Genomic DNA, 13,486 nt, shown 5'->3' with positions numbered 1-13,486 from the left:
AAAAGTCACGTGGGGTTCATAAAGTTAGTTTTATGGTTTTGGGGAGTTGACAATGTACTATATATTTCACATTCTAGAATGCAAGTGACGGTTTAACTGCTTCGAGGGGATTCTAAAGGGTCAGTTGTGAGAGGAAGAGCGTATCAGTAGGCCCTACAGTGCCAGTGTCTAGTCGGTGCAATGTCTCTCCGGTTCTACTCATTTGGAGGCGGAAATATGGATAGTGGACCATGCAGAGTCAAAGTAAGTTCAATTTAAGGCTGCACTGGCCGGTGATTTGATCTAGGAAGAAGTGGGAAGGGAAGGAGGGGTATGTTTCAAGTAGAAGTGTCAATCATTTTGTTTCTCTAAGTGCAAGAAGAGGTCCTTAGATATGCGTGTCATATGCTAACGCGTTATCACAATGGTTCACCAAAACAAGTACATTACTAATAGAATTAGTAAATTAGCTTTGGTTGTCTTATTTATTTATTTAAAACCCGTCTTTAAAAAGTTTTTCCCAATGAAAAAACTTATTCTTCAGTTTAATTAATCGTGTACATTTCTATATCTGTATATGTATGTGTGCTTAAATGTGTGATTTGAGTTAATTAACTTATGTGAAAAAGCAGGTTAGTTTTTTTTTTCTTTTTCTTTCTAGAAAGGTCTTGACTTTTTTCTTTTTTTGTGAATATTTGTTGTGAAATAGGTGAAAGCCATCTCTCAGGTTCTCTAGCTCTCTTTTTCACTCACTTACTCACACACAGACACACACACACGCAGACAACAATATGACAACATGCCTCCCTAAGGTTCTACAAGCCAGGCTTTGTTCCTTCTCCGCCCCTGTATTTTTCAGGGAGGAAGCGCGTAAGGATCACAAAGTTGTTGCACTTTCTTAAATGGGCAACTGGAGCAATGTATTAGACTATGATCTAACTATATGTTTATCACAGACAAATAACTATGATAATATAGAATGTCCTACAGTAAAATTATAGCCTACTTTCTGAATAAATATTTTTGATTGTTCTGTCAGAGCACTTTTGTCGCCTCAGGTCAGTTCGAGTTCAACTCAAGTATACAGTTTGAATCTGTATATCATTATATTACACTCAAGGCAGCGCGAATGACCTCTCGCTATTTTTATTTATTTTGTATCTGTACCAACAGAGAAACTAAGACTTTGTTGCTACTAATTGAAAGTCCTGTAAATCCCACCAAACTTTACCGTGACTAGTTAGTAGTGTGTAACATGACTAGGCTCGAATAACGCAAAACCATGTGGGAAACACAATTTTTTTAAAACTATTATTTAATATTCTTTAATGATTTAATTACTCAATGGATATTAATTCAAGTAATGTTTGGTTATTTGAACTATCCTCTAAATTGCATATTATTTCATTACAGACGGTACTAAATAAATAAAACAACGTCTGTATTTGTAATACAATATGTTGGACATTGATTTTCGGGACAGGCTTTTGGGGTTTTACCAGAACTTAACCTTTATTAGAAAACGCGTTGTAAATTAATCGAAAATCGAATACTTATGCTTATTTTTTCTTATCAAAATACTTGTTCGGTTCGTTCCTGCTCATCTGCATTTAACATCAACATTACCTCCAAAATAATAAATGTTAAGCTTTCAGGGTGTTTTACAACCTACTTTCAATGAGTGTTACAGATTTTATAGCCCTCCATTTGGCATTTCTGTGTGTGAAAAAGAGAGAGAAGGAGGGAGAAAGAGAACACGCACAAGAGAGAGTAAAGGAGAGTTTGTGTGTGTGTGTGTGTGTGTGTGTGTGTGTGTGTGTGTGTGTATGTGTGTGTGTTTGTGTGTGTGTGGGTATGTCCAAGCAGCAGAGTTAGGAAGTTTCAGGCCGTAAACAGGAAGGCGAAATTATGGTCGCGGGCATGAGTCGATAGCTACCGTTTCATTTTTCATCAGCTTCCTTTTTAATGATATGAGTGGGGAGGGCTTTGGCCTCCATGAAAAAAAAGAAGAAGAAAAAAAGCGAGCATTCCTTTAGAAAGTCCCTTAAAAAGACAAGCTTCCATACAACGACAATCAAGGTCAACCACAATCATAAAGTCCATACTTAGCCTATAGCATACAATGCAAATATAAAACAATGCAAAATGAGGAAAAGCAATTACCCTGGAGTATATGCTGTGCTGTGAGTCACTATAAGGCGACAGGGCGTCAATTCTAGGTGTGTTTGTGCGTCAGAGAAATATTTGCAGGGTGTGTGATACGTTTTGACACAAACTCGGGGGATCAAAGACTACAGTCTATGATTGTGGTCTATGAAGTTTAGCCCAAAGACATATACGACTATTTGGTATTAATGTACTTTTTTATTGATGTAACAAGGTTCAGAGAAATTATTTAACAGGACATTTCATTATAAAGTTTCCAGCATTCTCTGTACATCGAACATCTGGTACTAAAAATCCATTTCCATGAAGCCTCTACCATGTAGACGCAGCAATTTCAGACGTTTAAACAGCAATTTTAAGACTAATGCGTTTTGCATATTGATAGGGGCAATCTCCGAGCATATCTCATCCATAATGCATAGGACGGGATCATCCGGGGGTCAGCAGACGGGCGCTGCTGCGAAGGCGCAAGCGCGAAACAATACAACGAATCCATAAAGCAAAATTATGCGATGTGTGTCCTAAAAAATGGGCATGTTGATTGAGAATGTTTTATATCATTGTTTTATTTTTTAATTTTTTTAACATTTATATTGATTCTTCAATTTAAAGCCAACACAACAAACAAGAAATCCCACATTTATGTTTCAGCATGTTTTGCTGGCCTACTTGACACTCTTGAAACATAGGAAATGTATAGCACAGGAAGAATAAGGGTGAACAGGACAGGCAGAATTTGAACAGCGTCGCCTGCTCGCCATATCTGCCACAGATTGATTATTTCGGATTATTCCGTTTCAGACGTAGCCAATTAAAAATGATCCAAATTCGATAAAACAAAAATCCTGATTAGATACTACAAATTATGCAAATATTTAGGCTGTTCAAGTGTGGAGAATATATAAAATATAATAAAAAAAGTATTCATTTACGTGAACAATTCTTAAAGCGAGACATAACACTAAAAATGACCCCGTTTATGTTGTTCAAATATTTGGCATATAAATAAATTATAATTATGCTATAATAATGTAACAAATATTGAATTACATAACGAACAACACATGTATAAATATTGATATTTGTAATAGCTAATAATCTCAATATTTAATAATCCAATCATTTAATTTGGAAAATAATCCGAATTAAACTGTAAATCATTACTAAATTCATGATGATAAATGTATTAAATTTAAATATAAAGCTATATTTATGGCGAATAAGTAAATATATATATATATATATATATATATATATATATATATATATATATATATATATACACACACTTCAATTTAATTGGTCAGACATTTAACATTTCTTATTTCCAAGTCATTCTATGAACGTTTTTTTTCTTCTAATACAACCACATATATTTTCTCCTCCAGGAGTTAGATTTTTCTCAGCTGTAACTCTCCTCCGTCGCCAGCAGAGCCCGCTTTAGACCAAGATCATGATGTCTGAGGCTGCTGGTTTTTGTTTGTCGCCCTGTTCTAAGGACTAAAGCTATTGGAAACATCTAGAAATACGCGATTTAAATGATTAACATAGAATATACTATCCTAAATTCGATCCGATAGATTTCGTAGAATTTTATTTCTCGTGAAATGAAAAGTGCTAATAATAGTTTCTAGGAGACAGCACTTTGCCAATAAAAGCTTAGGCTACATCGTGAGGCAGCATAGTGCAATGCTTTTGTCCGTTAATCAGTAAGCATAAAGCTATGACTGAGGCCCAAGACTGGCTCGTTCTCCTGTCGCTCTCTGTCTACGTTTAATCCAAAGGAGCGGGAGAAGGTGAACGTAGTCTCGTTAGAAGTGGCGCGAGATTTGGCGGGGTCAAATAGTTCAGGGGTCAAAAGTTTGTGACTCGGTCGTTGGCTGTCGACTCACTACGCTTGACCAATCGCTGGATGTCAATGGCAAAGTGGAAGAAGGAGAGAAGGAGAAAGAGGGGGAGTGAGGGGTTTCAGACTGTCTCTTTTCAAAAGATTAGAAAAATGATAGAAAGAGCTGAACTGAGAAGACCGACTTTGTAACAAAACACGTTCCCGCGAAAGGGTGTGTTGGGGAGAAAAAAAAAGACAATCGATTCTTGAGGTTTAGGGCATCAACAAAAAGGCATGATGTTGTACTGCAAACCTTTTTTTAAATGTAGCTTAATCTGAGATTAATTACATTTATCCTTTGGCGTGCATGGGTTTTGTAAAGGCAGCTTATATATTAATACAAATAAGGCCAGTCAAAGACAAATATAAATAATAAAAAATAATTTATTCGTGTATTCCTACTTTAGGTGACACATGAAGAAAAACCATTCAAGTTTAACAGTTAGCCTACCTGTCAAAAATAAACTTTGTGTTAAAAATGATATTATTGAAAATACAGTATTTAATTGTTTATTCTAGAGGCTACTTTGTTACTTTCCTAATCTTGTAAATCCAAAGCGATTCATGTGAATTGCGTAAATTTCTATGTATAACATTATTATTTTAACTCTACAAATAAAGCTTGCAAATAGGGTTTCTTACGACCATCTACTTTATCGTGTCATAATGTTCATGTGAATATACGAAATAATAAACTTATATCTATACATTTTATAAAAGAAATACCTAGCAGTTCGTGACTGAGCTTATTATGATTGCAGGCGTCGGATGCACGTTCAACGCAACGCAAAAATATTTTCTTTTTCTGATCGTAAAAGAAATAAAATGAGTTCCGCGACGCCATACCTATATTTTGATATGAGGCCTATTCTATTTCACATTTTTGTTTGTTGATCACATTCGTCACATTCAAAACGGAAGAACACCTGCGGTATTTCGTTTACATGTTTAAAATGTGGACAAGTTGTGAATAAACAGAGGAAATTTACTTAAGAAGCACATTTCCTTTTCTTAGGAAACTCAAATTTAGTGCCATAATATCATATCCCACCAATCGTTATGCATATCTCAAAGAAATTATATACATAGACCTACACACACACACACACACACACACATATATATATATATATATATATATATCTATATATCTATATATATATGTGTGTGTGTGTGTGTGTGTATATATATATATATATATATATATATATATATATATATATATATATATATATGCTATTGCCAATAAATTAAATATTGATTTCAAAGGGCTGTTTGGAGTATAGTGTTGAAAAAGTGCAAGAAACTGGGCAATTGATAATTTGGTAATGAATATTAATTTATTGGCACGAACATTTGGACTAATGGTGGGGAATCAGGATGATGTGATGCCTAGCGACTTGGTGTTCTCAGAAAAAACGTACGTAAGTGGTGAATAATTATATTAGAAAACTCGACCCATTTGGAGTTCAGCTAAAGTTCACTGAATTAATTTCCATTCCATCCTAGCATGTGCCGTTGCTGGGCAGTGCTGTACCTATATATATATATATATATATATATATATATATATATATATATATATATATATAATATATAATATAGCCTATTCTATATATTCTTTTAAATATTTGTATTTAATGACTGACATCGCGCCTAATAGTTTTTGCATGGAAACATCTAACGCTTTAAATATACCCAATATTTAAATATATGTATAAACAAATATATAAATTATTTAGCCAATATAATCTATTATTTCAAATGTGGATCATTTTTATCAAAGAGGTATTTGTCGTTATTCTTCGAGTGGATTAACACAAACGATGTGTTTTAATTGTTCACACACACACACAACAAAATATTTTATATGAGTGGATTTTAAGTTAACGAATTTACTAACTTTTTGTTTTGTAAATGCTTAGATATGGTTATCTCTTCTAAATGCACATTTAGAAGTGTGTGTTATATGCGGTCGTTTTTACAGTCTGGACTTTTAGATACACGCTGAATATCTCCTTTAGTGTTCTGAATACAACTAGGGAAATAAAGAATTGCTCTATGGTTGAACTGATTTGTGGGTTATAAAGCCTTTTTGAATGACCCCCTTTCTCGAGCCATTTTTCTTCAAAGTAATGACCTGGGCACAATTCAGTATGAGCGAGCAAACTATGAATGCTTTACTATAGACCTTTAGAGTGGGAGAGACCCAGAGAAGGGGTGAACCGGAGGTCAGCGCGTCTAACAAATATTAAAATGTACTGGGACTCGTGACACGCCTCGCTGTTTAACAAAGACTGCCAAAGTGCGAGATTAATATGAAAACTTGAGAGTCCACAACAAAATGCCTTATATCGCCCAATGGTATTGTAGAGCTCACAGCGGCTCGGGGTTAACGTGCATTTTATTTTTAGTTGTTTTAGGACAGAGAAGGCTGCTTTGTGTGGGGAAAGCCCCTTGTTGTTGCCAGCAAGATAAAGCGTCAAAACGGAAAATACGGCGCGATGACTCCTGCTGTCGAAGTTGGTGGCTCGGTGCTTTTTGCTTATTATTGCTTTTTCTGAGCTCTTAAATCGGTTGGAGATTTTCTTGGATGTTTTAATGTCCGTATGTCTGTTATCGTCGCGTGGTGTTAAAGAGGAGCTCGAGGGGACCCACGGAAATGAGAGGGAGCGGAGCACACAAAGGTATCACGGCGAGGTCATGGGCTAAACCTGTGGCTTTGGAGAAAGGAGTGGTGGTGGGTGGATGGGTGGATGGGTGGGGGGTTCAGACGGAGGGACTCCCAGGAACGGTTGAAACGGAAAAAAGGGCTTTGGAGGGGCGACAATCCCTTGCAGAGACCATGTACAGCAAAGAAGAGAATAAATGGGCGAGGGACTACCGAAATGAGAGGTGCAACGCTCAGAGTCAAAAAAGGTAAGTAAAGAAAAAGACGCTTCATTTGCATATTGCTGCGCTCTCTTCTGCAGGTGTTTGCATGGGCAGACCACGTGCTCGCGCACGCTGGCGAGTACGGGTCCCCCCTCCTATCATAACGGAGTTATGACTTTTGAATTCGCGCCCCACGGAGTTGCACTGTTGCGAGTGTGTGTTTTATAAGGTGAATATTTACCTTGGCTATAGTCTCTGAGCCGCGGCTTTGAATGCCTGTCGGTGTACACATTAACCCCATAATGAAGCAGATGGCTCGAGGTCCCTATGGCTTTTAGAAGGAGATGGCTCACGGGGGTGAAGGCGAGGTCGGGGACTTCAGGGGGTGAAAGGGTTAGAGTGGACACCAAGGCTGAACTTTCTCCTTTGCTGTTACAATATATTAGAATTTGCATCTATAAAATGTGAAATAAGATGTAGAAGGTACATGCGAAGTAAAAGCTGAGTCATCTAAACATTAAATTATTAGTCGTTTTTATGTTTTCAACTCGGACATGGATGCTAGCGTGCTTCAGTGCAAGAATTTCTGCACAATTATTACCAAGCAGAAATCAAAATGAATTGAGAGAGAAGAAAAGAGTCAGGCAAATTGAAAAATAGAGCTGAAAATGGCAGAGGCCCATTTGAAAAATTGCCAGAGGTTTGAATGCCAAACGCTAGGGGTGCTACAGATTTCTTTGATATGATACAATTTTTTATGCACATTCAAACTGCTCAGTGAATGGAAAATGCTTCCTTCGTTTGAGAATATTTCGATACTATTCGATATTATTTTGATACTTTTAATAATGCATCTTTTTCGTGAATACTTTGGAGTCAATTTATAATCTTAATTAAATTGTCTGCCTTTGCGCTTCAGAACAAAGACTGTCCAGGAACCCTCCAATTTAGATGTGCAAACAATAAGGAATATATATATATATATATATATATATATATATATATATATATATATATATATATATATATATATATATATTCTAATATCATATCAGTTTTGTGACTTTTACTAAATAGTTATTTTATATGTACAGATTTAGAAAAAAATATATATATATTTCAATTGCTAGCTATTTGGCATTGTTTTAGTGCTTAAAGGAAAATTATAATATTAAAATTATAATATTACAATATATTGTGTTGGTGCTTGTTTGAAATATTTTGTTATAATGTGCAACGACAGTTTCGTTGGATACAATATTAATTTTACGTTGTTTATATTCTAGTCCCTTTCTGGTAGCGTTTCCTTTTCGTTAAGGTACGAAATGTGGCAAACGGAGCGTTATGTAGTAACAAATAATTGTATGTTTAACCCTCATTTTTGTGTAGATTTAATATCGTAGCATAGTCTACTGCCTGCTGCTGTAATAAATCGGACAAGTTCAATGATTTTAAATAGCAAGTAATCTATTTCCAAAAATGAATGCGTTTTCGTTTTTTCCCCACTTAGCCTAGTGCATTAATCTTGCTTCTACTGTAGAATTAAAGGAAATCTTACCTTTTCTGTAGGCTACATCTAAAAACCAGCCTTAAAATATCGGTGAATCTCCAAAACAAAAAGAAACTCCTTAGAATGAATTATTTCTTTATTTCAGAGCGTTCTCCATGAAATGAGTGACCGAGTGTTTGGTGAGAGGAACGCTTGTTTAAGGAGTCACAAAATCTTTGCTTGGTGTCAAGGGGTTAAATAACTAGTGGCATTATCCTATGTGCATATTTTATTGTTTTATACCCTCTCACCTCACTATTTATTCGCCTTTTGACTGGTGTTTGCCGGCAACAAACTGAGCTGACCTGCCATAAAACACTGCCATTTTTCCAGTGGCTTTTTCAGCTTTTTTTTTTTACCTTTGTTGAGATCTGTCGCTGTCGCATTTACTTGCTGGCCTGTACGCGCTTTGTGTGATAGATTCGAAGTATCTATTTTAAAATTCATGTCTGTCGTGTATATAGATGTTATATATAGTAGTTGTACGAGTCTTAGCTTGTAGTTGTGTGTTTCATTAATTTCCAACATCAGTTTATTTTTTTTCTTTCAGATTTTAAACGTTTTTGACTAAATTAGCACACCAGCCGACAAAGGATCGACCGTATATATATTGAAGAGACAAAGAGTTTGGTCTTCCAGGGTAGGAAAATGTTATTTCTGGGCCATAGAGTGGAAAACAAATTATATTTTCCTTTCTTATGTTATGCGTGTAGTTTCTATGTCGAGGTGAAATGTGCAAGAAAAACTCCAGTGTTTACCACAAACCATTAGCAGAGTTTATAAAGGAAGCACCGATCCATTAAGTGGCGAGACAGATTGCTGATATCCTTGGAGGCAGACTGTTCCAGGTGCAACACTTGACACTGGGAAGGCACTGTCAAGGTGAGCAGGCTCTCTCAATACCTGTCAAGAAGATACCTGTCATCTATATATACCCTGTAGATCCGGATTTGTGTAAACAGACGCACAGTCACAAATTCGTATCTAGGGGAGTATGTAGTTGATGTATAGGCTACATTTCAACTTCAGCGGGCAAAGAAGATGAAATTAAAACTTTCGGTTTGTTTATTGATGACGGTTTGTTAGTGGAATATTGTTGCAGTAACGAAAGTTATTTTTTCCCCCTGACTACTACATTTTTTTTTCTGTAAATTATGGTGTAGAATTGAAGGGCGTTCATGATGCCACACATTTTGTGGGACTTTTAAAGAATTCGAAATGAGAAAAGAATTAGAAAAGAATTCGAAATGAGCAATAATAATAACAATAATAATTTTTACAGTTTTGCACTGATTGGTGATTATCTGAATGCAGTGAATTTTAAACATTGCTATAAGTAAACAGAGAGAATTATTTGCTGCTGGTGTTGATCGTAAATTGAGCACATATATTACTATTCAGTGTGTGTAGATTTGGCACACAGGATAAACGCGCTGTTTGGAGTGGAATGACTGCAGACTCCGTTTAAATGCAGAAGGTCTCCTTTGTGATTTAGGAGGCTTTGTAACCTGAATTAGTTGATGAATTTTCTATCGATCTTAAACAAGCCCAGATTCATCTCTGACACGCTACTCACGACCATTCTCTCACCGTTATTAGCGAGAGCATTTAAGAGCTTGGCCAAGACGAGCTTCTTGCATCACTTTCCCCTGGTACCGCATTTCATGAACACTGGCCAAAATTAAGCAGTGCTTCTATTCGCCAAATATGAACAGTTCTTTATAGAGGTGTAGTCATGTTCTTCTCATCGTGGAGATGAACTGAGTGGGACTGGGGGCGTGACTTTCTGTGGGGCTGCTAGAATCCAGCATGCCTTTTCGATGTGTCTGCATTGGCTTGTTATTGTTTTTATTTACTCACTATCTCATCAAAAGCATAGCATCGTCTGAGAAAGTATGGAATTTTGGACTATTGTTGATGAGCGCGGTCTAAACTGACTAATCCCATTTCCTTATCCGGGAATGCGAAGATCCACGCCATTGGATGACGATGTCACATGGACCTTTAACTTTGTTCACTTGACAGAAAGTAGGAGGGTTCTACCAAACAGGAAAACGAGTAAAGGGATACATATAAATTTTAGTATATTTTGTGTGCAATTCAAAGAAATTAATGGCCATGAGTTCCTATTTGATCAACTCGAACTATGTGGACCCCAAGTTTCCACCATGCGAGGAATATTCCCAGAGCGACTACCTACCCAGTCACTCTCCGGACTACTACAGCGCCCAGAGGCAAGACCCCTCGTTCCAGCATGAGTCGATCTACCACCAGCGGTCGGGCTGCGCCGACCCACCCTACTCTCCGTGCCAGGGTTCGGGGCAGCCCGCCGCGGTCATCTCTCCGCGAGGTCACGTTCTACCCACAACCGCACTCTCGACCCCTCTCCCTGAACCAAACCATCACTGCGACACGATAACTCCGAGTCCTCCGCCTGCCTGCGGTCAGACTCCCACTAGCCAAAACACTTTAACGGTCACTTCAAGAAAGGATCCCGTGGTATACCCCTGGATGAAAAAAGTCCACGTAAACATCGGTAAGTGCAGCTAAACTTCTCTTACTACTGCTTCCGTGCGCAGACAGCTCAGACACTTTAGAAAGCCTAATGTCCGGCGTTAAATCTATTGCTCCCCTTATGAAGTTGCCCTTGGTCGAGATTTACGATCGTCTGTTTGCAGGGCAATATAATTACACCCTCCATAAATTTTTATTGCACTCCTTCTTTAAGCTTTTTCGGGGTCTATGCAACTTTCTCGTACTAATTTCTTCCCGAGAAGAGGTTCATGTAATCCATAAATTAGGTTTTATGTTTTAGTAATTTGATTTTAAGTGACTGGACGGATTGATGTGTACTTTACATTGTCACTTTACTATTGTTAATAAAATAATAATAATAATAAATTAATAATATTAATAGTTATGAGGACGATAATAAAACTTTCATGGTAATACAAACAGTCGGACTCTTTTATAAACTGTTATTCCGCGATAATTAGTGCTTGTATTCATACAGCTGCCTTGGTGTGCGTGGAAAAGGGGGTAAACTCCGTGTTTGCAAATCACGGCTTAACCCTAGTCCCCCACAGCCAACTATAGATTATGCTGTTCTCTCTTAGTGAATTGCTGAATATGTTTTTTTTATGAATTAAGCAAAAATGTAATATTAATAGGTTTATCTTGTGCTGCTGTTACTGACTTATTTTGAGGAAAAAAAAGAACAAAATCTTGAAATTAGTGTCACTGTCGCGACACTATGCAAATTGCTTATCTTAAATAGACAATGGCCACTTTTTTTTGTCTACCGTTTTTGCATAACCGAAGCTTTAAACAGTCACATTGTATATTTGCAAATACGAGATAGATTTTTTTTCATGTTTAAATAAATAAAGTACCTAGCTTACATTATATTATTATAGTGTTTGTGCATCTGTTGAGTGTACATATCATATGTAAGTGTGAGTGTGTGCTTGGGGGTTGTGTGTGTGCGTGTGTTATACTTTTTTGTAACGTGTCGTTCTCTGTATATCCCAACAGTGAACCCGAACTATTCAGGGGGGGAACCCAAGCGCTCACGCACAGCCTACACGAGGCAGCAAGTCCTGGAACTGGAGAAAGAGTTCCATTACAACCGCTATCTGACTCGCAGACGGAGGGTGGAGATTGCCCATACACTATGCCTATCCGAACGACAGATTAAGATTTGGTTTCAGAACCGGCGCATGAAGTGGAAGAAGGACCATAAGCTTCCCAACACCAAAATCCGCAGCAGCTCTGCCAACACTAATTCAAGCAGCGGTCCGACACTGAGCAGCAATCAGAACCGAGCAAGCGGACCTCCGCCAAATCTATAGCCCAAAACATGTACAATTATAAAATCTAATTTTCTGGAGTGTAGAACGTGGATTTTACCCACGTTGTTTCTCTCTACTCTCCCCTGCACTCTAATTACAGGGATAAAATACGAGGAAGGTGTGGGGGAAAGGAGCAAAGAAAATGTTAATCTTTTTAACACTAAAATGGGTGAAGACTCGAACTCAAATGCTACTCTAGATGGGTTGCTTTCCCAGTCTGGTTCCCATTTATATCCCGCACGCCTCTCCTGCTCACTCGCCCCTTTATAAGCACAGAAGGCGGCAGATAGTTTTCAGATCTGGTGAAGATGGATCCGTGTTTCATCTTTAATCACGCCAAACTCGGCCCCATTTGTCATGTTTACTCTGTGGTACAAAGGATGAACCATAGGCCTGCCCATTACCTCGACGTCTAGCGTTGTGCTTAATAAATGAGTCGCTCTGTTTTGTCAAGAAGCCTTTTCTGACTCCTTTTATTCCCCTGGCTTAAAAATAACTAGCCGAGTGTTTTTCAACTGATATGAAGTTTTGTATTTTGTAGCAATTAGGTTATTTTGCATTTGCTTTTTGCATTTCGAATGCAATGCCAATGGGACTGAGGGTTTATTGTGCGTGTGGTCCATTTGTCGCTCATTTTGTTTCACTCGCCTGTTTAGCGCATTTCAGTTTAAGAACAGCAATTTACTAATTAGTTGTTGATATTAAATATAATATAAAAGTTCAATGAAGCTGGACGGCTAGATATGCATAACCAAAACCGGTACAACGCAAAGCATTTTAACGAGAGCACTGCTAAGTACTATTTGAATTACCTCAATTGTATTTTTGTTTTTTATTTAGTTTTATGAAGTGATAAGTTTAAGTCATTTGGACTTAATGGCAAATATCTGCAATAGCTAATGTCAGCATTTGTAAGTTGAAATGAAATTTAAGTTAAGTGTGGCCAGGGTTGTATAGAGAAAGGTGCATATTGCATGAGTAATTAGACTATATTTTCGTTTATTCTTTATTATGTCACTACCACCCTCGTTTTGTTTTATGGTACATAGACATGTGCACATACATTTCGCTTTCTTTCTTTCTTTCTTTCTTTCTTTCTTTCTTTCTTTCTTTCTTTCTTTCTTTCAATTTTATTCATTATTATTATTATTATTATTACATTCCAAAGATCAGTTTTCT

General features: G+C 37.1%; 2 protein-coding genes across 3 annotated transcripts in view; both read left to right on the top strand.

The window, feature by feature from the left end:
* The window catches only part of LOC132148927 (homeobox protein Hox-B3a-like), a 49,515-nt gene that overhangs the window by 12,607 nt on the left and 23,422 nt on the right, over positions 1-13,486 (top strand). Inside the window, exon 1 of one of the 2 annotated variants that reach the window (XM_059557727.1) lies at positions 106-243. The exons of the other annotated variant lie outside the window; for it this stretch is intronic. The gene's annotated coding sequence lies outside the window, so the exon portion shown is untranslated. Of the gene's footprint in view, positions 1-105; positions 244-13,486 lie in introns of those variants that run through there. 2 annotated transcript variants of the gene reach the window in all.
* LOC132148930 (homeobox protein Hox-B4a-like) lies at positions 8,989-12,942 on the top strand. Its single transcript, XM_059557736.1, has 2 exons — positions 8,989-10,992; positions 11,991-12,942. The coding sequence occupies exons 1-2, from the start codon at positions 10,569-10,571 to the stop codon at positions 12,305-12,307; spliced, it is 741 nt and encodes a 246-aa protein (XP_059413719.1). The 5' UTR covers positions 8,989-10,568; the 3' UTR covers positions 12,308-12,942.

This window comes from Carassius carassius, chromosome 9, assembly GCF_963082965.1.
Source record: "Carassius carassius chromosome 9, fCarCar2.1, whole genome shotgun sequence".
In the NCBI taxonomy this organism is placed as follows: domain Eukaryota; kingdom Metazoa; phylum Chordata; class Actinopteri; order Cypriniformes; family Cyprinidae; genus Carassius; species Carassius carassius.
This window is presented reverse-complemented; position numbering and strand designations above follow the sequence as displayed.

Excerpts from the sequence above, each read along its gene's own strand:
- LOC132148930 (XM_059557736.1), top strand. The coding sequence starts at position 10,569 with ATGGCCATGAGTTCCTATTTGATCAACTCGAACTATGTGGACCCCAAG. Across the intron at positions 10,993-11,990 it reads AAAAGTCCACGTAAACATCG|TGAACCCGAACTATTCAGGG; the intron begins GTAAGTGCAGCT and ends ATATCCCAACAG.